This window comes from Echinococcus granulosus, assembly GCF_000524195.1.
Source record: "Echinococcus granulosus chromosome Unknown EG_S00011, whole genome shotgun sequence".
Classification (NCBI taxonomy): Eukaryota; Metazoa; Platyhelminthes; class Cestoda; order Cyclophyllidea; family Taeniidae; genus Echinococcus; species Echinococcus granulosus.
In genome coordinates, this window is record NW_020170391.1 from 92670 (window position 1) to 117121 (window position 24452).

Consider the following 24452-nt stretch of genomic DNA (forward strand, 5'->3'; position numbering starts at 1 on the left):
GCAAGGGAAGCACGACAAGCTGCCAGGGCTTGGCGGGCTTGACTTTGGGTGAGGGAGGAGGCTACTGATTGCATGACTGACGATGGACTTTGAAAGTAATCCTTAGTGATGGCCAGTTCAAGCTCGGACTTGGGGATTTTTGAGTCTTTACAAGAATCGGATTCATAAAAGCACCTTTTGAGGTTGCCAGACGCCGCAAGGTCCCTATAGGCGGATTCATTGGTAGCAGCGGTAGAGGCTGCTCCAGCGGAGTACTTGGCAAGAGCTCGCATAATCAGAATTGAGTGCTTGTTAAAGCGATGAAGCAGGAGTTGATTTGTGTTCACTTTTTGTTTTGTATTGGAGGTAGAAATGGGAGGAGGAGAGGGAGGCTCAACACCATAGCCTTCACCTATCGAGTGATCTTCTAAATCGCCAACATCTAGGTGACTTGCCAAGCGCATTTTTCTGCACCTGAGCAACTCCTGTCGCAGGATTTTTTCATCTAATCCATCGCACTCACTGAACACATCATCTTGATTGATAATTCCCCGATCCCTAAAATAACCAAATTTAAACGCTGCAGTGAGCAGAACAACTGGAACAGAACTTAAATACTGTCCTTTGCCATTCAAACACATGGATAGTGAGCCGGCATACCATGAGAAGTGTAAATTGATGTGAAGGACAATAACATACCGATGGTAGTAGTGTGATTGAAAGAACTTATTCCAAAAGTCCGCCTCAGAGAGTTTATCAGGAACAAGGTCTCGATGTCGCTGCCGAACGGCAGGATAGGCCCGAAAGATTGCGTCAATTATCTCTTTAGTGAGATTATACTTGATGCTGTTTGTACCATCCATTTCGGGCTTGATGTCACTCAGTAAACAGCTGGGAACTCCAGCAATCTGGGTACGCTCTTGAGTTAAATTGAGTGATATACCCGAACGTGACACCCACTGAGATGGCACAGTCCCATCCTTTGTTTCTGCTGATGAAAGAGCTGTTGAACCCACAGACTTCGATTGGGAAAATTCCGGTCGAGCCCAAAATTCTTCAGAACTCAATATACCAGTAACTACTAGTTCCTTATAAAGAGACAGTAGATGGGGATTTGACTCCAAAATGCGAAATTTTTCGTTCAACTCGGAGTGGGCCTGTTTAAAGGAGAAGACTAAAGTATGTATAAAATCTGTTACCAAATAACAACATCAAATGCTAAACAGCATAGTAAAGCATTTACCTAGTTCACGTATACATAAAACTACCTGAAAATGTATAGGCATTTTCAATACGATTAAAGATTCAGAAACAATGTAGTGCGATAGTACGACCACCAGTTGCTAAAAAAGCTACCTTATCCTTAAACTTCGGCAGCATAAGCTGCAGCATTTCTTTTACTTTGTTGCGCATCTCCAGCTGCTTTTCGCGACCAGCAGTGTCAGCAAAGTGAAAAGTAAATGATTCACCACTGTGCATTAACAGTTGGAGCTGAACCTTTTCCTTATTGTCTAAACTGACACGCTGCAGTCGAATATCCTCGAAAGCTGCGCTGATCCGAAACGAATCAGAGGTTTGATTTCTCCAAGCTATTCTTCCAGAGTTAACATATAAGGTTCCATCGACCTTCTTGTGACGAACATGCTTAACCATTAGCAAAACATCCTCACTCTTTTTAGACATTCTTTAAACCTACGAATAGGCTGTTTGGGTATGTGAGCTAACCCAATAGAAATCAACACAGCCCAATGACGTCAGCGTCAATTTCTAATTAATTCAAAGGCAAAAAACTGCTGGCTTTGGTACAGGTGCTGATGACATTAAAGCGAAAATATATGACCAAAAAGTGCAACAGGCTTTATAACCATACTCGCTTCTACAAAAGTTTATTAATCGTATTTTACAATCAGTTAAAATGTGTGAAAAATATGAATAGTAGTATGCTGAATGAAGAAGTGGAAAATACCTTTTTTTAATTCTTCGCAGCGTCTTAAGACTGTTACAAAAACGAAAGTAGTCATAATACTCGGGCAGAGTGCATACACAAATATATAATCGACACATAAGATATTAGGGCAATTGCCATGGTCCCAAGGCCAGAAAACTCGGTGTGGTACAATGACTAAGTCAAAGCGGTTCATGCGAAAACTGATCACTAAACAAACAACCAATGCATTACACATATCCTCGCCTATTTTGAGCGACATCCCCGGTGCTCCCCTTGGTCAACCTCCCGCATCAGACATCAACGTAGTCGCGGTTGCTTTATCGAAATACCTACAAGCCGGCTGTGCCAATCACCAAATTTCTACGCAACAGAAGATATATGTTATCGCAATGTCGCTGACCCCTCTTGGCGTTTCGTTCGGTTTAGAAACTGGATTCAGGAATGAGGAATTGTGCTGGCCATCAAGTGTAGCTATAGACAGATGTAGGACTACTCGCCTAAAAGTAGACTTATGCAAGAAAAGCGGGATTTAACACAGGTCTGTAGGGAGAAGGGTATCGTATCTGTTCCCCCTTGCCATTTTGTTCTCACTCCGGAGCTGCCCCTTTATATCCATCTGGACTCTATCTAGCAAATGAAAAAGTAGAAGAGGTATCGCTAGTCAACTTTATCGACAACTTTATGCAGGCACAGTAGGGGAACTCCGCAACGAAACTATTCCAGATGGTTCACGGTTAGTGTCACTTCAGTTGATAATAGATTTCATGCACAACACGAGACTGGGGTAGTTGTGAAGGTGGACGTCAATTTTATTCTTTTATTTGGGGTCATCTCCAATTCAGTCATCCGTAGCATATGTGCTTATGCCTCGCTAAGATCTACCACCTAGCAGTAGGAATCAGGATGGATATCCTGTTGTTGCGCCCTGAGCCTCCCCTGGAGACGAAGAAAAACATAATCCTCGGACAAAATATGCATATTTGACACGCAGAAGACATTAAGGCTACTGACGTGACAAAGAGGCCAGATCAAACTGCGAATTGTAGTGGCTAAGACAAAGTGGTTCTTTAGGAAAACTGGCCATTAAACAAACAATCCACGTCCTACAACTTAACTTAACCCCTTTTAAGTTTCAAACTAAATAACAGTGTGAGATAAAGTGAACACTTGAAGACATTAATATGCCTTCCTAATCTCGACGGTGACTTGCACTATGGATATCAAAACTGAGTATTTTCACACCACGCAAAGAACAAATGAAGTAACCCAAGGCTGTAGTGAACAGGAGTTATGCAGGTAAATGCACCCCATTCGAGAACGAGAGGACATGAGTGCCAGTATCCTGGCTCCAAGGGCATGCATAGATTAGACGCACAACTTTGGACACTTACGAGTATTGAAGTACATTGGTTTTTTAAAACTCGGCTTTGGTAAAGAGCAACTTTGTGTCTTGGCCAGTGTACCTACTCCAAATGAGCTGGCCTCTGGGCCATGGCTGTGGCCCGAACCCATACTCTATGCTGAATAGATAAAAATGTATTCTGCCCTAGTAGCATGTCCATTTTCGTCTTCTTAGAGGTATCGGGACACTATAAGCACAGTGATAAACACATCGCGTAGCACCACCACACACCTCATCGCCCTCGAGCATGACTCTAAGCATTCCCTATGGTCACTTCTTGGTCACCCTTCCGCTTTACTCTGCACAACATATCCAGTGCGTTCAACGACAAAAAATCTTTCCATTTTCCTACATGTTGCTGAAAGCAAGTATTGCTTGTGCAGACCAAATTGCCTGTTTTCTGGTGCGTAGTTATAAAAATATAGGACCAGAGCCATAAAATCACTGCCTCAAATGGTTTCAGAGGCAAATTTTTATTCAAGAAAGTTATTCGACTTAAGTATTCGGGACAATGTGATGACTTCACTTGTTTATCCTATGATTTAATGCAAATTACATTAGCGAATAATGTTCCGTGGCCTCTTTGATATAATTTATTTCAACAGTACTCTCACCGCATATGGAAACTGTAGTCTGTATATTGGCTCTCAGCCGCTGGAGTTCGTATTGACCCTGCGGTACATTTCTAGGTTGTTAGCCGTGGATGCTGGCGTTGGTATTTTTATGCGTTCTAATGTTTGTCGGTTGCTATGCGGCTGGCTATATTCCACTAGCCTTCAACTATTCCCCTGTGAGTTACACATAATGAGGTTATCATTCAACACAGTTTCCTACTCTGGCTACATTTCGGTATCCCCTATGCAATTCGGTAGATTCTGTTTCTATTAGTTGTTCTTATTCGTATAGTGTTTTATTTGTGACCATAATTTCATCGCGCCTATTGTTCTATATTTTCACACATTAATTATACAATATTTTCACATCATTTTCGCCATAGGGGTTGATATGCTTTTAGTTTATTCTCGACTGCTTTTGAGACGTTGCAGTATGATAAGCTAAAAATAACAGTAAACAATGGAAGCATAACTAGTTGCTACATAAATGAATTAGGTTTGTGGTTAGTTGACCTCTTCTAAGTTCGGACGGAGTGGTTTTTCTGTGATCGGCCCCTAGTACTCAAGTATTTCCTCACTGTAGCACAATTTGCGGCTGGTTACGATTTTCGGTGCAGGACTTCTGGTGGGTGCCGCTTTGGCCATCATCATACCTGAGGGGGTTGCTACTATCTACGGTATCCAAAAGCAACACGTAAGGATCTTGTCTACCGTCACTATTTCCACACTAACTCTTAGCTTGAATATGCGGATTCGTCGAGTTTAATGCGCACTTCAGTATGTATCCAATCATTTTTTCCACCATATTATATTGCTACCTTTTTGCCTCATGTGAGTGAAGGATCGTGGTAGAAATATCGATCATGCAATGCTTTTTACCATTTAGTTTATGGTGTTGTACCGTTTCAAGCAACTGTGCTTAAATTTTTTTAGTTTAGCTTACCCTTTCATACCTTACTGTCTTCATTTCACAGGTGTAGATGCTAATTATACTCGTTTGTAAATACATAGAAACTCAGTATGCGGCTGTTGTAGGGCATTTATCGAAAATATCAAACCTATCGATTGTGCTTGATAAATCTTTTACTGATATTCGCCACTTGAGTGGTTGCTTTTACATCGCACCAATGAATGTTTTACTCTCTGAAGTAAACATATTTGAGATTTTCTGACTCCTTAATATTTTAATTGGGGAAGGTTACACGCTGCCTGAGTTTCTGTGTTTTTGTTGGCAGGATAGTTTCCTGCTCATTTTTTGCAATTTTAATAAACACTATTTTTAGTCGCTTAATCCATACTTACATGTGACCATCCATGTTAGATTAGAATACCCTCATCTTTTGCCCCCGTGTAATTAGAATCATGTAATAACGTACAACTACATCCTTTACTTTTGTGTCATGCATTCACTTTTCAATTATTTTAGTTTTATTAACAAACTGAAGATATTCTGTAGCCGTAACAATATTCGCTGCTGTCTAGTGTTATTTTCCGGTGTACCGTGAACGAGAAAATTCGCAGACGTTCGACCATGCTCGTGTAATCGTTTTTTTTGTAACATGCCTCTTTTTTCATCCATCAGATGGATCACAGTAGTATACACGAAGTCAGCGGCCTCGAGGCACGTCACCTAAACCAATTGGAACCAGTAAAGCAGAATGTCCCCCTGCCAGATGTAGAGCCTGTTCCGCTACCGCCCGCAGCGAAAAAGGTGGAGGAGACGGTCCCGACGACGACCATAAGTCACGGTCTCATTGGATTAGCTCTCACTATGGGCTTCGTGCTCATGTTCTTGGTGGATCACCTAGGCAATGAAACATTTTGCCAAGCCTGCACCCGCCCTCTTTTCTCTGTTTTCCATTGCTTCAGCTGTCAGAGGCGATCCAATGACTTGATTTTACGTGGGTTTCTACTCTTCCTCTGTGTAATGTTATTGTTTCGCATGTTAACCTTTGGAAGCATAAGAATGAGTTTCCTAACACCTAGAACTGCTATTTATTTAGACTTGGGAGAAAGTTGCATATTGGAAAGGACAAACGACAGAATTTTGTTTTAAAGGCTTAAATCAAATTCCGGTTTTCTGGCAACACTTTCTTTAGCCATGATGGAATGCACAAACTAAAAGAAGAAATAAGTATGAAAATGGTCTCAACAGCCGTTTTAGTATTAATTGTTGTTGATGTTGATGTTGTTGATGTTCTTTGCATCTGCAGCGCTGAGTGATTCTTGAATGCATAATGCTAATGTTTATTAATAGCGTACAAAGGGGGGGGGTGGAGTGGCCGTTGGCATTCGCAGTCCTCACAGCTAAATATCCATTTGAATAAATGTCGTTTTACTGTACAGCCACTACATCAGATGGAGAGGGAGCGGGTTTGTCGTCTCCCTCAATTTTGTCGTCTTCGTCCCCGGCAGCCGCTTTAGCAGCAGTAGAGCACAGCGCTAAAACGACCACGCTGGGTCTGGTAGTTCACTCTTTCGCAGATGGACTGGCCATTGGTGCCGCCTTTGGGCTCACTCTTGACCTCACTCTCATCCTCTTCATCGCCATCATGTTGCACAAGGCAAGTCGGCTCTTCTGCTTCCTCTTTTTCCTACTGTTCAGTGTGCATCTGGATGACTTTAGGTATGGTGGAGGTCACCACATCATGACTTTTTATAAATACACACCGGGTTAGGTGGAGCTTTTCGCAATAGAATCTGATTTTGTGAAATTCTGGTGAAAATTATTACGATACATCACTGAACATTCGCTTCTCTGTTTCACGAGTTTGTTTTGAGTCTTTGTGTAATTTACTTGAGCAACATGCTGGTGTTTGACGAACTGGAGTGTGATTTAATTTAATGTCACGTATTCCTACGCATTTAATGTTTGTCTTAGTTAACACTCACCAGTGCATTCGCTAATACTGACTTCATGGACTTCTGGTGTTCTACGAAACTGAGTCCAAGGATCATAACTAAGGTAAAGGTGTGTGAAATCTCATTTTTATTGCTTTAAGTCACTACAAAGTCGCATTCGGTTCGCGCATTTGTGTCAATTTACCGCGGCTTTAAATGTTTTGGATGCACCGCCGATGGGGGGAGTGGTCAAATGCTGGACACGTTGCCCTAATCTGGTCAATCAATTTTCAGGCGCCGGCGGCGTTTGGCTTTGTATCCTTCCTGGTTCATGAGGGTCTGCCTCGGAATCGAATCAAGGTGTACCTCCTTGCATTTGCCCTCGCCTCTCCCGTGGGCGCCCTTCTCACCTACCTAGTCGTCACCACTAACGCCTACATTGCCGCTCAGCAGGCAGGTTTTTTCGTCCACCTCTTTTTGTTTCATCCACCCAGCCTTTCACCTGTATTGAGTTTTGGTTAGCATTGATCGTCCTAACAAAACATTGTGCTAAAGGAAAAAAGAAGTATGGATGTACAGTTGTGCTACTTCTTCGTTTACCACAATGCCAATCAGCGTGCATCTGACCGCCTAGTGCGCAGTCACGAACTCACTTTCTTCCCATCTCCCCCTATACAATGGCTCTTCCGGTGTGACGAGCAAAATAATGCCTCTTCCCTACGTCTGTCTGATTGTATCACGTTCACGTTCCGCTAATTTCAACTACAGCCACTAAGACACTTGACGTTTGTACCGTAATGCGTCAAGTCTGAACCTTGTCAGCCTTAGTGAAGTTATAAAGGCTTGTTTTACGATTTCATTGATGTGCTACTTTACCAACCACCTTATCCTTCAAGGTCCTCTCCATGGGAGTCACCAGCACCCCATCCACGGGCACGGGATTTGCACTGCTGCTATCTGGTGGGACGTTCCTCTACGTCGCCACCGCGCACATTTTGCCCCATCTGAACACGGAAAAACCTATTTCCTCGGGCTCTCTCAATGGAAGCTCACACCACCGCCACCAAAATACCACCTTTAAGCCCGTCGAGTTGATCGCCTTTGTACTCGGTAGCTGCGTGCCCGTTCTCATCTCCTTTGGCCACTCACACTAACGGGCATCTACCCATCTAACGCCCTTCTCCAGGTAGCACTGCGATGCATGTGCCCACAAGCACTTTGTATTCTATTTGGATTTGTACATTTGCCTCAATTATACCTTTTTCCCTTGCATACTTTTGGCACTTGCTCTAAACCTCCGGAGGTATAGTGTCGGAAATGTGGAAGCGCCTTACATCAACCGAGGTGGTACATTTTGGCTTGAGGAATGCGGAAATTCAAATCATTTCAAAAATTATAGCTTTATGCGGCTTTCGAGGTGTGAGAACTTTTTCGACTTACGGAGAAAAAAGTGACCTCACGAAAAAGGCGATTCGACTACGCGATCACTAGATGTACTATCATAGTGACATAATGAACAAATTACGGAGTGTATCTCGATCTTTTTTTGATGGGTCACTGATTCGGTATTCTTGTCCATGAACGCAAGGGTTGGCACAGTCTAAGCAGAACCCGGCAGACCGATTGCGTGTTAGCAGAAATGACTTTTCGCTAGGCTAGAGAGCTATTAAATTGTGGTGCACCAGCCTGGCACTCATGTAGCCGAGGCACCTGAAGCCACTTAGTTGCATTCATACGGCGTCAGTGAGCTCCAGTGGGTGCCAACACTGACAATCGCCCTTTTACATGGAGCGATGAGAGAGGAAGGGCATGACTCAAGTGTGAATTCATGGGCTCTAGCAGGAGAGCGTGCCCCGCCCTGCTTTTACCAGTGGCTTTGTCAGAATCAAAGAATAGTGATTGCAGACTTGGAATGAGGAATATTCCTTGTACAGGTAAAATCAGTCCTTCCAAGCAGGACAAGACACCAATGCACGAAAACAGTGGCAGCAGGTCATCCGATTCCTTAATTCAAGACATGATAGATCCAAGGCTAATTAAGCAATTTATTGCGTCGTACGTCCTCTTGAAGGCTTTTTAACCTGTAACAATTGAGCGACAAGTAAATCACATCTAACCCAACTAAACGGTTTAACATAGGTAATCACTGCTACCGCTCAATTTCAAAATTAACTCGAAAATCATGATCTCGATGGGCTTTTTATCACAAGGTTAATATTACTCAAATGGTAAAATTCCATCTACAAAAACTGAAATACAATTTTCTACGATAAAAAGGTAAGAAATGATATATCCGATGGGTGTAAGTAGTTATGTGGGTCATGATGCGGCGGTCAAGTGCACTAGTTTATCAAAGTAGGGCTTCCAGTCGCGCTGGCGTTGATCCCTGAGAGAGAAGAGTCGCACGACTGCAAAGTGATCTGCGCCAACGCCCAAACTTTCCTTTCTGAAGTCCTCCACGCGAATGCTTAGGTTACGGTTACCGAAATCTAACCGTCCCGTCGTTGCTGTCGCCCACTCAACTGCCTTTCCTTTAGCCTACAGTACATACCAATGTAATCACGAAAGCAGTCGCGATTCGTTTGCTTAAGTTACCTTTCATATTTAAAAATTTTAGAATTTTTAAAGTTATCATTAGTGAAAATTCCAGTGATATGACTATACCTCGGGGTGGTAGAAAACAGCCAATCCCCTTTGATAAAGAACAATTGGTGTCTTAGGTGAGAGATGTAGAATAGAAAGGGCTAGCTGAAAAAAGGGAAAAATTGAAAGTTAAATTGAGCTGCATGGACATCCAGACAAAGATAACAACATTCGAGTTCCCAAAAGAGCAATCTGACGAATTTTGATGTCACAAGCTAAGTTGATTGTGAGATCCAGATTTATGATTGACGATAATTAAGACTAAAAATACACACCTTTTCGAAATTGCTAATATTGAAGGCTCCAAAGAAAGCAGAGCTTTTACCGCCAGTTTGGCCCCCTTTGAAAAGGCGCTCGAGTTGTGCGATCATGAGGGGGTCCACGTGGGCAGGGATGGAGGCGCAGTCCCGCATGGAGTCCTTGATACCTCCAAGCAGAGCCGATAAACGCTTCTGACAACGCGTCAGAGCACTGCGGTGAAGGTACGACAGGTTCTCCTCCAGCCCACCCAAGACCAAATCCACTTGCGACATGAGAGCGATGAGGCGCTCGGCGCAGTCAAGAAGCCGAGGTATTGAGCCCTTCGCCTCTTGACTATCTGTTTTAAGGGCCTCCGATTCGGTAGATATTTGCGAAAGCATACGTTCTCCATAGTCTCTTGACCTAGCTGCGCTCTCTCCCGATATAGCCACAAACTACAGGGCGATGGAAATGAAATTGTTAACTGATGAATGTCGGAAACTGCTTGGGGAGTGAATATTATTAAGCTGATAATAAACAAGGATGACAGCTTTGGGAAGACCCCACTGTAAATGACAAACGTTGTTCCAGCATAACTATTCAGAAGATAAAAAGTGCAGAATTAATGGGCATAAATGATGAGCTTTGAATTAGCAGAATATAAAGAAACTCAAACAGATAGGGTGAATAAAGTGGTAAATTTGATAATGACACCCTATTTAGGACAGACAACTTTGCGACAACAAGAAATACCATAATTGTAGAATTAAGTGCGCATCTGAGTAGAACGAAAATTGGTAAATAAGACAAAGTTTACAACGAGAAAGGTGAACATTCACGGGATATCTAGGAGCCAAAAAAGCATCTACATTCAAAAGACATCAGCAGAACACAGGGAATAAAAAGAAGGCTGCAAACCTTCTTGATTGATTGGTTGCGGCACTGCAGTCCAACAATGATAACATCCACAAGATCCTCTATCTGGCGTAGATGCGTCCCTCCACACAACTCGGCCGAGTAAAAAGCCGAAGGACCGTTGCTTTTTTCTTCGATTGTCTCCATGTCGCCTCCAACGCAAACCACACGAACTGTCGGAGGGTAAATCTCCCAAGTGAACCGCTTTACATATGGTTTCTGCACAATATGAAAACATTTAAAATCACCGTTATTGTCGGGCATGTACTAATTTTTGGTCCATGACAATTGATTGATAGCACAAACCTCAAAACAGGAAGTTTTACGTAGCTCAATGCGAAGATGTAAGTAAATAGCACCAAGAAATGGAAATTTCTCATTCAATTATTAAAATTTTTAAATTACTACAAAAATTAAAAGTGGGAAAATAACGCACTTCGGCGCAACCATCAAGAACGTGCTTTAAAATTTTTCCCAAATCGAGTTAATAAAAAAGGGAACTTTTAACAAAAAATTATGAAACAAATGTATATCAATACATTCAAAGGTCTAGTTTTTGATACTGCCAATTATAGTTGATCTTTACCAAATCATTCAACATTACGCCCTACTCCTATTTATCCTATATTTGGAGGCCAGACAAACGAAAAGCAGATGAAATTTGCGAGACCTTGCAAAAAATTAGCAAAGAGCCAACTTTTCATATGTACTACATTCGATAGAGATTACATGGTTGGACTAACGAATGAAGAATTAATTAAGAGAGAAACCACCTCAGTAACTTGTTCCAGTTCAACTTCCTGGCAAACAATTGGCAATTTGGCCTCAATCGCAGCGCGACAGCGCGCCTGAACATTTTCAACGAGTGTCTCCAATTTCTCCGGCGTTTCAATAAGGGTAAGATAAACCGAGCAGCGATCAGGCTCTACATGCCCTCCATGATGAAAAGTGGGCTGTTGGCTGGGACTTGCTTGCTCGGTACTTCTACTGGGAAACTCTATTGAGGCTAACTCATCTTCGAATGCCCAATGCAAGAGATGCTGTGCCGTGTGGCTTCTCATTATTCTGAAACGGCGATCCTGAAAAGTGATTACGACTGCTTATATTGAAGAAAAAAGATTCAACAATGTTTCAAAGGCATCAAGAGGATGTAATAAAATCTGGAGAGCTAGGTAAACCACCAAAAGGTTAATGAATGCTAGATTATCTGGAATATTAGACTAAGCAACTAGTTATTTGGTAGGGTACACTTCATGATATGACTGCTTGCATTTTCTTTTTTCTGATTTGAATATAAATTCCAATAAAGTTAAAATGCGGTGCTTTAATGGTGAAAGAGCCACAACAGAAAAAAGGTCAGATGAAAAGAAACTCGAATAGGAGACACGGTTGGATAGAAGCACCTACCGAATCTGGACAAAGGTAGAGCGAATCTGTTGGAATGTTCCCTTCAACAAAATCACCGGGTGTCACCCAATGAATCACCCAACCATCACTGGATAAAGCTGAGTTGTTTTCAAATATCTTCTCAGTATATAGCACACTAAATAAGGGTTTCTACAAGGAAAAAATGCTTGAGCAGTATAGTTTGAGGCAAAATAACGAACTGACGACAAGATTCAACATCATTCTGAATCCATACTTGATTTGTCGTCGCCTTAATAACCCCAACATCACTGATTTGTCCCCCACAAGGACTAAAAAAGTTGGATTGGTCAAAAACCAATCCTAGTCGCTTTCCGTCTGAATGGTGCGAGGAGAGAACCTTGGTAAAATGCATGGGGTCGATCACCACCTGAAGATTATCGGAGTCACCATGAATGAGAGCAACCAGTTTCGCCTTCAGTGGAGGGACTTCTAGAATATCGGAAGATTCTACTTATCGAAATGGATGAGTAACAAACATGCAGTAAAACAAAATTCGGTTTACAATGTGTACCTCAAATGTGCAGGTTCGTCGAAACCATCACGAAATGCCAAGCCGCGATAATGTCCAAATTAAGAATAAAGAACACGACTTGAAAATGTCATTTTGAACCAAGTACTACCGTATTGCTCCTTACCACACAACATTAATGGAGGCAAAAATTCAAGATTCAACTAAGAAGCAACCATCCCAGAGACCTCCTAAGATAATTTCAGAAATCTAGCGAAAAAGGCACTGAAATATGCAAGTGGTCTGCAACGAAAGTGTCCTAGAAAGTATTTCACCACTTGAAAATATTTTATGAAAAAATACATTATTTCGCATTCAATGCGCGGCTAAAAGGTGTGGTAACAACATTGAGAATATTTAAATTTGAAAGCGAATTAAACCACGTAACGGCTATGAAGAAACGACCTTCGGAAAGACAACATGGTTTGGAAGGGTACACACAGCACACCTTTTAATAAAACCATAAGAAGTTACAAATCGATCCACAGACTAATTTATCAGCACTTAATAAAAATCATTATACGTTGAACCTATAACAACCCTTTCCAAGGAAGCACAAAATGAAATGGCCATTGTCCCGATATGTAATCCACATATTTTTAATTTAGCTTTTATACAAAAAAACTACTCAGCTTTTACCATTCATCAGGTGTAGAAGCATTCTGCGTGATAATGTCTCCACTTTGACCCTAATACCTTCATTTAATCGCATCTCAGTCCACAAAAAAGTACCGTATAACGTTGCATTGTATCAGTATGATGAGTGATATTGATGGAATAGAAGAGACAAAAAGGCTTCCTGTGCTACCGCATGTGCGCAAAATGCAAGTTAACTACCTGAATTCGACTTACCGTAAGTGTATGATGAGCCGCAGCCGGGTGATGAAGATGTCGCTCGAAGCACCCGTTCAATTTGGTATTTGTTGTGATCCTGAGTAGTAAGGAGGCCCTTGAGGAGCGTGCGCAGCCGGTTAAGGTTGCCCACCGATGGCAACGATGAGGGTGGTGCCGATGATCGCCTACCGGGCTTCGGCTGGGGCGGTCCAGATGGAATCTTTAAACCATACCACCGAGCCTGAGCACAGATCATGTCCCAACTAACCGGTTCTCCATAGCGTCCTATCTGAAGCCCCTCCACTTGCCGATCTGTGGTCAATACAACAGCAGTAATGATGACCAGCAATGATCCATCAGCTGGCTGGCTCAGAAATGCAAAATTGTCTTTACTGTTTGGCATACTAGATCCGATGTCTTGATCAGAACACGAGGCCGATTTCTACCTTCATCACCGTATGCAAATTTACACATTAAACGCACATGTAGATAAACGAAATGACAGATAGGGCCAAAGCAATAAATTGAGTAACTAGGTGAAGTCCGATTAAAATGCCTCTTTTTTAACAAAAAAAAATGATACTACCTGACAACGAACCCAATTCGTCAGCGTCACGAAGGCAGTTGTTGAAAGCGTCTTCAAGCTTACTGAGTCGAGGAATAAATCGGTTCACTTCCTTTTTAATAACGTCACTTATCTATGCAATTAAAACATAATATTTATAAAACGATAAATACTTGATATTTACGAAATTTCAACGGATTCAAAGCACCTGTTCTGTAGAAAGAACTGGTGCAGAGGGACGAGCTAAAGGGCCTTCGATGTCGGGTGGGAATTGAGCAGCGGGAGGAATTTGAGTAATGACGCGTTGTAAAAGAGACGGTTTTGTAACGGAGTCAAGACCAGTGAGAACGGCGGCTCGGGTGGCCCGACAGACGAGATGACGCAGCTTCAATCCCACACCCTGTCTGCCCGGCAGCAGACCATCCCGCAGGGCAAGGCTAAGAGCTCGACTGTGATCCGCTACAAGCCGGTAAGCCACGTCACGGTGTAGAGTCTCGTAGTCTATCGGAGTTGCGCTTGTCCCAGTCGAATGAGTCGTTTCAGCCTATATCGCATAAAGGAAAAATGAGTAGCATATTCCTCGTTCAATGCAGTAGATAAATACGCTGAGATCTCGAAATTGGAGGATAGTTTGATTTACTCGTTATGGACGCTGAAAAAATAACGCAAATACAGGGGCTTGAACTCACTTGCACCACAGATGTCACAGAACTAAAGTAGACATATTCTCACCTACTCAAGACGTTATTAGCAGATGTGTGATTTCGACACAGCGGTAAGCAGTGTAACTTCATGAAAATTATGTGAATCGGTTAATTATGTAGGAAAGTACACAGAAATGTAGGGAGGATGCTATCCCAAAATCGATACTTGAAATAAATGAGGAGTCTAAATCAGTGCTCTACAAATAGTGTGAAAAATTTTGAGGTGAGAATATGCTTAGAACACTCCAAGTTACCTGTTTACCAGACTCCTTGGAACCAAGGTTAAAGGTACGTAGCAAATTAGAGAGCCTGCTGGGTTTAGTGCGCCTGACAATTGAGGGATCTGATTCAGCTTTCCCTTTGCCGGATGATTCCTCTTCTGATTCCACGGGGAGCATGTAGTAACTGCTGTAGGATGGCATTGTATAACCCGTGATCCGCAGCGCCTCCGAATGGATAAAGGCCAAGAGAGGCATGAACACATCTGTGTCGTACGTGGTCATTGTACCCTAAAATAAAAAAGGCGTCTATTATATATAATGCTTACACAATAAAAGAACACAAAATATATAAAAGCAAATAACAACAGGGGTTAAAAGGATACAAACCTGCATAACGGAGGCCAGTCGTTCAAGGCCCATACCAGTGTCAACGGAAAGACAGGAGAGGGGAAGAAGTGTACTCCGAAAATCGGTCTCTTCGACCATCCGATGGGTAATGAAGACACAGTTCCAAAGCTCGACTACTCGTGCCCCGCCGCTGTTCACCATGCAACGCGCACAATTGAGATCTCTGCGACCGGAAAGTGCGGCGAAGTCCACATGAATCTCCGTCGAGGGACCGCAAAGGCCGCCTCCACTGGCTTTATCCGCACGCCAGAAGTTCGACTCTGCTCCAAATGCCAATAATTTCTGATCGCTTACACTGTGAAAATTGGTAAACAATGTAGACGAAGTTCTGAAACCCAAGATTCTTGCGATCATATGCTTGAATACAATAGTACTATGCTTCATTGTCATAAGCTTAAGAATTACATTGTCTTTTCGAAAATTGAAACCGATGAGAAAAGATGCCGATGGCAAAACGTTCATTTATTTAAGAGACAATGTCATTTGATGTTAAGAGGTATGACTAATGCATTTCACCAATAAAGTAATCGTAAGGCAAATGATTTACCCAAGACTAAGCCATATGTCTCGAGTCTCATCATCAGCGGGTAGGCCGAGCGCATCACTGCCGCCAAAGTAGGTGACGTAAAGGCACGACGAGGGTAAACCGAGGACTCCTGTCAGAAATCGCCACATCTGACGACAGGCGACTTCCTAAGGAAGGCCAGAACCACAATGGATAAGCCTGTTTTCAAAACGCCTAATATTGTGGGCGAGAAGCATACCTTTCCATAGGAGCCGAATGACCAATTTCCAAGCATTTCAAACATCGTATGGTGAGAAGTATCGTACCCTACCTCATTTAGATCACCATGGCGGCCGCCAATGCGAATGCAGGGCTGTGAGTTTGCTGCCTTGTTAAGACAGAAGAATTCCGAGCCGTGGCTACCATTACCTTCCCGGCTCCTCATAAATAAGGGCTTAAACTGACTCATACCTTTGGGGATAAAAACCGTTTAGGAAAACATGATATACTCAGAAAAGATTATCAAACTATCTTCTAACAACTTGGATAAACGACTCAGGAATCATCTTGGCTCAACCAAAAACAGGAGTTTGCAAATTACCATGCACAGATACAACTAAAAGCCGCAAAATAGGATGGGCACACTATTCATCATACAAATTTTCCTAAGCAGTATTTTTCACTATTTTCTTAGCTATGGTCAAAGCAAAGGTCATTACGGTTACGAACTTATACACCAATAATTTCTGCAAATCTTGTAAACCTATGAAAAGAAATGAGTGCTGGAATAGCGTACCGGCATTGACAAAATAGGCACCTTCTTGATGTCTAGGATAGACTGACGAGGGAGCGACTAAGGCGTGACCCCTATCCCTGAAGAAAGACAGAAATTCCGCACGAATATCATTTGAAGTAGTGACAGAGAGATTCATCGAAGAGGCAAGGGGCACTCTACGGGAAAATGGCACCTTGTTATCAACTCCACATTCTCCATAGGCAGTTGGCCGCCCATAGCTAGGAAAGGTGGCATGATATCGTACGCCACGCCAAAAAACAAACGACCTCATGTCCAGAACTGCAACTCAAAAAAGTGCAAAAAAGGACATTTAGTCAGGGTTAGCAGCAGATTAAAATAGGAAATAAGACAAAGTATTTCACTCTGACCCCACATGGGAATGACACAACAAAGAGCAATAAAGTTGGGTAACAACAGCATGAAAAAGCATATCACCAAGACAAGTCGGACTAAACTAATGGCGAGAATATCTACAGTCAATACAATAAGGTTGATAACCAATCGTGAACCACATCATACCCGGGAGAACCAAGACAGCAACGATATACTGCTGCAAACGTGGTTTAAAAGAACGCGCCAACTAGGCTGCAGGTATGAAGAGAAAGTGTCATATGACGTAAAAAAAAAATAAACAAAAATACGCACATGTTACTGGCCTAGATAGTAATCCTAAGAATTCACCTGATCTAGTATTCGCTGAAATTTGGGCAGCACAATGATTGGCATTAACAATTAAAAATGAAGAAAAGATTATCAACTCGAAAACCGCATATTACTTCGTCCAACGATATAGTTGCTTTGCAAATAAAGATTGTTTATTATTTTACAGGAGGTACACTACTATGCGCTCAGAGAAATTGATGTGGTATACGGGATTCAGTATTCAACTGAACATTCGCCTAAAGGTCTTACTGTAGCACGTTCCTCACTTACCTTTTCTTTGCTAAACTTCAATGTAATACGATAGTGGTTTATCCCTCGGTTTTGGTGAGGCGCAACTTTTGTACTTCGAATTAGCCCCCCTGTACGTCGCTGGGTGGGCTGGCCTTTTGGGCCATACCAATAGCCCAGACACCTTCTCCGTGCTGAATACACATATTCTGCCTGAGTATTGTGTCTTCTTTCGTCTTAAGGGAGTCTCGGGAAGCTACATTCAACACTTCAAATAAGGAGGCTAGGCATATCACAATTCTGCGTTCCCTTGTTTTTGATTTGTGCAGTCCATCCATCACTTATTTTATCGACTTACCAACCATCTTTTTTTCCCTCTATGCTCAGCTATCAAAATTCAGTTGAAACAGGAAAAGTTAGGAGAGTTACTGCTTGTTTGCAAGGGTATCAATTAATGCCTATGTTCTTTTAATGTACCTTTCAGTGAGGAGTCAATAAGAAAATACGGATCTCGCGACGGGATCGTGCTCTCCTGTGCCTAGTGACTGCGTTGTGCTTTCCCTCTCGATTTTTCCCTCTTTAATAAATATATTTAACTTGAGTCAATCGGGCTCTTTTAAGAACGCCAGCAGCAGGGAAGTGGGGACTGATGAGTCCCGTCCTACAATCAGCCTAATGCAAACATTAAAAATAGGTGGTAATAATTATTGATAGTTATAACCTAACTGTGCTCTGGCTGTTGTTACCGTTTTTGTAACCCATGTGAGTGCATGTACACGTGAAGCCTATGGCCAAAAGTGCTTACAAATTAACATTTGCGGCTTAGATACTTCTTTTCTCCTGTTTTCTGGGGCAAATTTCAGTCATGCTAAGTAAGGCATATATATTTTATTATTGCAGTATACCGAATATTCTCCTTAGTCCAAACAATCCCAAATACAGTAGACGGCAGTTTAGTTCATGTAGAAAAGCATACATAGAGTAGCGAAGCTACTGCCGTGGCCAAAGTTCCATGTTACTATGCAAGGGCACATCCCACAAAGACCAATTTGTCTGTAAATTTAATTAGAGATTTTAAAAATCGAGTTACTCTTCAATAAAGCGACTGCACTTTCATTCCTTTAAACGTTGAATAGGCTGTAACTCCCGATATTTTACTTTTGCAAAAGTAAATTGTTTTCTAAGTACACAAAATGATATGTTCGCGACAATAGCATATATTTGACATATGGTGAACGAATTATAAGGAGCGCCATTCGAAATTAGCTGAATATCTCGTGTGAACATGTAGGTCATTTGTCGATCAAATGCACCCGACATATTGTCACTTACATCTTTTAGGACTTATTTGCCAATTTATTTGTGTGGCATTACAAGTTCTGCATAGTTTTGGGTGCATTAGTGTGTAGTCAATTTTGCTCTACAGTCCTATGCCTTGCTCACATATCCCTGAAATTTTTCAGGGTCATATTTGATTGGTTGGTTGTTACGCTTGTCCTATTTTTAGCCACTGGTGATCTTCGTACTCTGTTACGATTGGGATGGCCGTTGAGCAAGGCGGTTCTGATCAAGCAAGGGAGCGGGCGCTTGCCGATTATCGCCGCAAGCTGATTGAACACAGAGAACTTGAGGCTAGATTAAAGGAAGGTATGGCTGCAAACCCTGTAGCTCTCCGGCATTTGATCTTATAGACCTTCGGTGCCTTTCTCCTTTATTGACCCACTTCTTCTAATTTGTGAATTTATGGCTTGTTTGGGCTAGTTCGTGTTCTTATTTCCTGTTGGAGCCTTTGGCGTCGTGTTTCGCCTGTTTCTTTAGTGACCGACTACTTGTACACTGCTGTCTTTATTACTCTTCCTTTGGTAGTCTTCCAATAAAGAGTAGTCTGCCATTATTGAACCTCTATGCTGTCATATTTTAATGCGCGCCAGCTCACCATGTATTTAAACTAATCTCGTTTACTTAGCCCGTGAAAAATCTAGGGCTGTGGATAAGGAATATGAGAAAGCAGAAAATGATTTAAAGGCATTGCAAAGTGTCGGTCAAGTTGTCGGCGATGTCCTGAAGCAGTTGACAGAGGATCATTGTAAGTTGTCTCCTACTTACATTTAGGTGTTGCTCGCAACAATCTTTTATTACAATAACATGGTTTTCTCTTAATGGTGATCTCTTGTCTATCTTAAGTCATTGTGAAGGCAAGTAATGGTCCTCGTTATGTCGTCGGCTGCCGAAGAAATTTACCCAAAAGCAAGCTGAAGGCTGGTACTCGTGTAGCTCTTGACATGACTACTCTCACAATCATGCGCCAACTGCCGCGTGAAGTCGATCCTCTTGTTTACAACATGTCCGTTGAGGACCCAGGAGCCGTTTCTTATGCTTCTGTTGGTGGTCTTGCTGAACAAATCCGTGAACTTCGGGAGGTCATTGAATTGCCTTTACTGAATCCTGAGCTATTCCAACGGGTTGGAATCACTCCACCTAAGGGATGTCTCCTCTATGGACCTCCTGGCACGGGCAAAACCCTTCTTGCCCGTGCCGTCGCCTCGCAGCTGGATGCAAACTTCCTTAAAGTTGTTTCCAGTGGCATTGTCGATAAGTATATCGGCGAGTCAGCCCGTCTCATCCGTGAAATGTTCAGCTACGCTCGCGATCATCAGCCATGTATAATTTTCATGGACGAAATCGATGCCATCGGTGGTCGTCGTTTCACTGAGGGCACAAGTGCTGATAGAGAAATTCAACGTACTCTCATGGAACTTCTTAACCAAATGGACGGTTTTGACGCTCTCGGGCAAGTAAGAAACACCTAACCCATTCAAAATAATTTTTTTATCGGTTGGTAAATATATTCTTCTATCTTAAAAGGTAAAAATGATAATGGCAACAAATCGACCAGATACTTTGGATCCAGCTCTTCTTCGTCCAGGTCGACTAGACAGAAAAATAGGTGCGTGTTTTACTTTAGATTGGCTTTTAAGGGTTGTATTGCGTCATTATTTTCATTCATACACACTCCTTTTGTTAATGCGTTGAGCTCTTAAAGTGTATTCTAACACCGCTGAAGAAATCCCTACATAAAATTACACTAAAATTTGAATTCTTTCCTACTTTCTAGAAATCCCTCTTCCCAACGAACAAGCTCGTATGGACGTTCTGAAGATTCATGCTGCCCCGATTGCTAAGCATGGCGAAATAGGTAATTATACAGTAACTTCTCGAGAGATTCTTCCCTAATTCCCATCATTCTTCATGCAGATTGGGAGGCAATTGTCAAGCTCTCTGACGGTTTTAACGGAGCAGACTTAAGAAATGTTTGTACTGAAGCGGGTAAAAACCAGTCTTTATTAGGTTTTTTTAGTTTCGTCTTCTTTTTTAAAAGTCGTTGCTTTTATTCCACGCAAGGTATGTATGCTATTCGTGCTGAGCGTGATTACACCATCGAGGAGGACTTTATGAAGGCTGTTCGAAAACTGGCCGACGCCAAAAAGTTGGAGACGAAGCTGGACTACAAGCCTGTGTAATCTTTGTGCAGTTGTGTACCTCCGTTTTCTCGTACACTATCGCAAATTTTCAATATCACTTTCTTTTACATCTACGGCCCATCTGTTGACTCTGGTGTTTTTCTTGTACGATCCTTTCACTTCCGAAGTGATCGTGAATCGCTTTCACCGGTTGAAGAATTGGAACAGTGAGGTTGCCATGTTTATTATGATAGACTATATCGAATGGTACACATCTAAAATTTGGACTAAGCAGAAAGTTAAAACTCGAGTCTTTTTGAAATCGAAACCGGAGGAAAGTCCCTTCCTCAAATCCTAATACACAGTGTTTGGTGCTAGAATTTGAAGGATTTGACTTTGTAAGGGCTCATGAATTCTCTGTGATTATTGGGCTTTGCTGGGAATCGCATTCATCGACTCCCAATATGTGTGTCCGCGCGCCCAAATGGTGTCACTACTTAGAGGTCATCGGTTAAAGAGGCCTCTTATTCGCATTTGGATGCACGGGGCCGACTCCGGTCGTTTCACGCGTGGTGATACGGAGTGTTTGCATCCCTGATGGGATCCCCTGCTTCCTGCACATCGTTCAGGGCGCATTCACCCGAATAACTTGAACTTCAACAAGGGTGTACGCACACCAGTGAGTTCGTACTCATTAATTCTGTGAAAGAAACAGTTGTTGGTAGGCATTTTCTATTTAAAGTTTGCCATGATTAGGACAAATAATCATCTAAAAATTCATCGAGGGAGTTTTGTAAGTTGTATGATGGAAAGTCTTCAGGTTACTACGTTTCCAACCCAATCGTGGATACACTGTAGAGGTTTCCCAAAACCAAGGTTAAAATGGTGAGAAACTGGATTATTGCTTATTCGGATCTGGAGTACGATACATTCTTGCAGAAACGGAAGTGCAAGATCCTCCTTGAATGCGATTCCTTTAAATTTTCAACATAGCGACTGTGTTGCCTTCTGATGCGTGTGCAAATTTTGCTTAGGCCCGAGTAATGCTCGGTCAAACGATCAGGTGCCCCAGGAACCATTTCCCATGCTGTGGCTTGGCGGTACTGATTAACGTCTGAGAAACTTCGAAAGCTTCTTTATTTTTCTGCAAATTCGGCGCTAAAAGGACTTTGGTGATGTGAACTAAGATAAAGGGAGTGATAAATAGTGGTGTTTAATGCAATAAAATCGTCCAAACCTCGGATTGCAAACTATTCAAGTTTAATAGGTACTAAGAGTGCTTTACATACCAGCTTTTGAATGCATTTATGCAAGTAAAAAAGAAACGTTAACTTCTAGGAAGCTGTCTAAGTGTGATGTCTTTAGCTCGAGCCATCCTGTTGTATACGTCGAGGATTTGGCAGATGGCACCATTGCGTTAGACTGACTCGAAAATACAGTCGAGCCCGGGTGCCTTTCGCCACGAGACAGTTAGATCGAACTTGAACCCCAGGCCTGCCAGTTTGCACGTGTCAATGACTGCTTTTCTTGGCTGCCGTACCTCCTCTGCTAGGGGCTCAAGCGACACTTCTCAACGCACTATAGAACGTCTGCACTCATTACTGAAAACCTCGCGAAAAAGGATGCTCACTGGAACTAAGAATAACAACTACTCTGGGCCAAACGGCACGGAAAGTATTATTTTGGGTAAATAAATCTACAACGTAGATTGCAAAGAGATCGAGCTGCGCCTGCTGCTTGGAACGGAGTAGAAACCGCGGAATTTGCTCCTGGCTCGTGCAAACCATGAGAACTTGGTGGTTTTTACAGCCTCCCCTCCTCTCATTCCAACGTTTCCTAATAATTACCGACTTTCCATGATTGACATATTTTTGGTTTCAGACTTCATATTTGTTTATCTGCAGTCGCTCTATCGTGTGAGATATGACGCTGAAGTTGTGGAGCCCGAGAGCACGCGCCTTGTTGGTGAAGGTGGCCATGAACACGACCGATTGAGTATGCGATGTCGAAGAAGAGATTGTCGTATAAACAGCGCGCTTTCGTCGATTTTGGCCTCCCCGGTGTTAGTTTAGTCGTTGGTTGTCGTAGGCTTAACCTTTCCTCCACGACACCGAGTGCTCCGTGATCTCAACCACAGCTGGAATTATAAGTTTCAACAGGAAAATATGTCGAGTAAAACTTTTCAGATTTTAAAAGTTTGGGTGTTGATTTATTCTGTTTGCAAGCAGCTTACAATGCTATTACTTGTAACAGTCTCGATTTTGGTACTTCATGCAAAAGTACGTTCGTTCATAATAATAATTTGAAAGATATTGGTCGTGAAGAGGCAACTTGTCAACGAGAATAAAAAGTGCGTACGATTCACCTTAATCAAGTCGCTACCAACGACAACCCAAAAATAATGTTGGAAGCATCTTGAAATTGCATTTATTGGAAGAATTCGGACACCATTACCTTCCGTTCCGAAGCAAGTGCGTCCATGTGTTAAAACGTCGAAAATGTTCTTGCCAAATCTGGACGTGCGAGTTGCAACACCCCTATCACAGACGCATTAACATTGCCAGCTTCAAGAAGGAGAGGTTGTAAAAAGGAAATACTGTAAGTAAGCAACTCGTGTCGACGTGTTTAAACTATCTTTACTGAAATAACATTCAAGAGCGAAGAAGGCTTCTAAACTTAGTGTGTTTTCAATATGAGAAGTGTGCTAGTAAAATCTTACGTCAAAATGGCTTTGATCGACTTCCCAGGGTGGTAATAATTTTCTAAAAAGGAGTTAAACTAAAAAATGCACATGAATTACGGCAAACAAGTATATTATCTCAAGATTTGGGGGATCTCCATTCATACGATCTGTGATTTTACGTCTTTCAGAAGCTCAGTAATCTATTTTACTGAAATAAATAAAGAAGAATACTCCGGCAAATGCAAACAAAAACATAGCAAATAGACGTTGTGGTGGCGCATACTTCGGGCAGAAAAATACGATCGACATTCAATGCGAAATATTAATAATTTAGCCACACACTTGATGAACTTTCTACTTGTACCATTGTAAAGTGGGCCATTTATGCACCCTAGGTGAATTATGTATCTGTTTGCCTGCTTTTGAGATGATGAAACGGCTATTTCAACGAACATGATGGTTCAGGTAACACTATCAATTGTGGATGAAATGGATGAAATGCGGTCCCCTTTTCAAACAATGCATTATGTCTTCATCAATCCACTCTTCATGATCAAAAGGTCTGAAACCGGCGATAGGTGGAAGGGAAGAGGGAAATTCCACACAGGTGTGCGTGATTTATAGTGACTTGTAGCCCCTTTTATAGTAAATAAAATAAGGATTACTGCAAGCGACAAAAAATATCAGTTATCTGCGGAGGGATCTCGGACAAAATATGCTTCAACGGTTAATCCACAAAGTAATATTTAATGCTTCCTAGTTCTAGTATTTTGTGAATTAAATGTACGAGCATTTTTGGAAATGCTGACTCTAGCTCGCCTAAGTGGTTCTGAGATATTCGACACGGGCTAACTAGTAGCAAGTAA

The 24452-nt window shown here is 42.1% G+C and overlaps 4 protein-coding genes across 4 annotated transcripts in view; 2 read left to right on the plus strand and 2 right to left on the minus strand. All coding sequences in view use genetic code 11, as the record gives it.

Annotated features, from left to right (window-relative positions):
• The window catches only part of EGR_02388 (General transcription factor IIH subunit), a gene marked incomplete at both ends in the record, with an annotated part of 2248 nt that extends 586 nt beyond the window's left edge, over nucleotides 1-1662 (minus strand). Inside the window, 4 exons of the mRNA XM_024491637.1 lie at nucleotides 175-537; nucleotides 679-938; nucleotides 996-1136; nucleotides 1336-1662. Of these exons, the coding sequence (XP_024353788.1) occupies nucleotides 175-537; nucleotides 679-938; nucleotides 996-1136; nucleotides 1336-1662 (1091 nt within the window). The remainder of the gene's footprint in view (nucleotides 1-174; nucleotides 538-678; nucleotides 939-995; nucleotides 1137-1335) is intronic.
• Nucleotides 1663-4062: 2400 nt separating this feature from the next.
• EGR_02389 (Zinc transporter ZIP9) lies at nucleotides 4063-7938 on the plus strand (the record flags this gene model as incomplete). The annotated part of the gene is made up of 6 exons (XM_024491638.1): nucleotides 4063-4119; nucleotides 4527-4637; nucleotides 5526-5844; nucleotides 6290-6549; nucleotides 7079-7288; nucleotides 7681-7938. The coding sequence occupies 6 exons, from the start codon at nucleotides 4063-4065 to the stop codon at nucleotides 7936-7938; spliced, it is 1215 nt and encodes a 404-aa protein (XP_024353789.1).
• A 1165-nt stretch (nucleotides 7939-9103) lies between these two features.
• EGR_02390 (putative alanyl-tRNA synthetase) lies at nucleotides 9104-16822 on the minus strand (the record flags this gene model as incomplete). Its single annotated transcript, XM_024491639.1, has 14 exons — nucleotides 9104-9322; nucleotides 9703-10122; nucleotides 10586-10801; nucleotides 11356-11661; nucleotides 11990-12139; nucleotides 12225-12439; nucleotides 13371-13664; nucleotides 13939-14050; nucleotides 14126-14461; nucleotides 14876-15130; nucleotides 15230-15545; nucleotides 15798-15943; nucleotides 16015-16226; nucleotides 16552-16822. The coding sequence occupies 14 exons, from the start codon at nucleotides 16820-16822 to the stop codon at nucleotides 9104-9106; spliced, it is 3468 nt and encodes a 1155-aa protein (XP_024353790.1).
• Nucleotides 16823-18983: 2161 nt separating this feature from the next.
• On the plus strand, nucleotides 18984-20963 carry EGR_02391 (26S protease regulatory subunit S10B; the record flags this gene model as incomplete). Its single annotated transcript, XM_024491640.1, has 7 exons — nucleotides 18984-19089; nucleotides 19409-19528; nucleotides 19627-20237; nucleotides 20308-20389; nucleotides 20558-20638; nucleotides 20698-20769; nucleotides 20845-20963. The coding sequence occupies 7 exons, from the start codon at nucleotides 18984-18986 to the stop codon at nucleotides 20961-20963; spliced, it is 1191 nt and encodes a 396-aa protein (XP_024353791.1).
• Between the last annotated feature and the right edge of the window lie 3489 nt (nucleotides 20964-24452).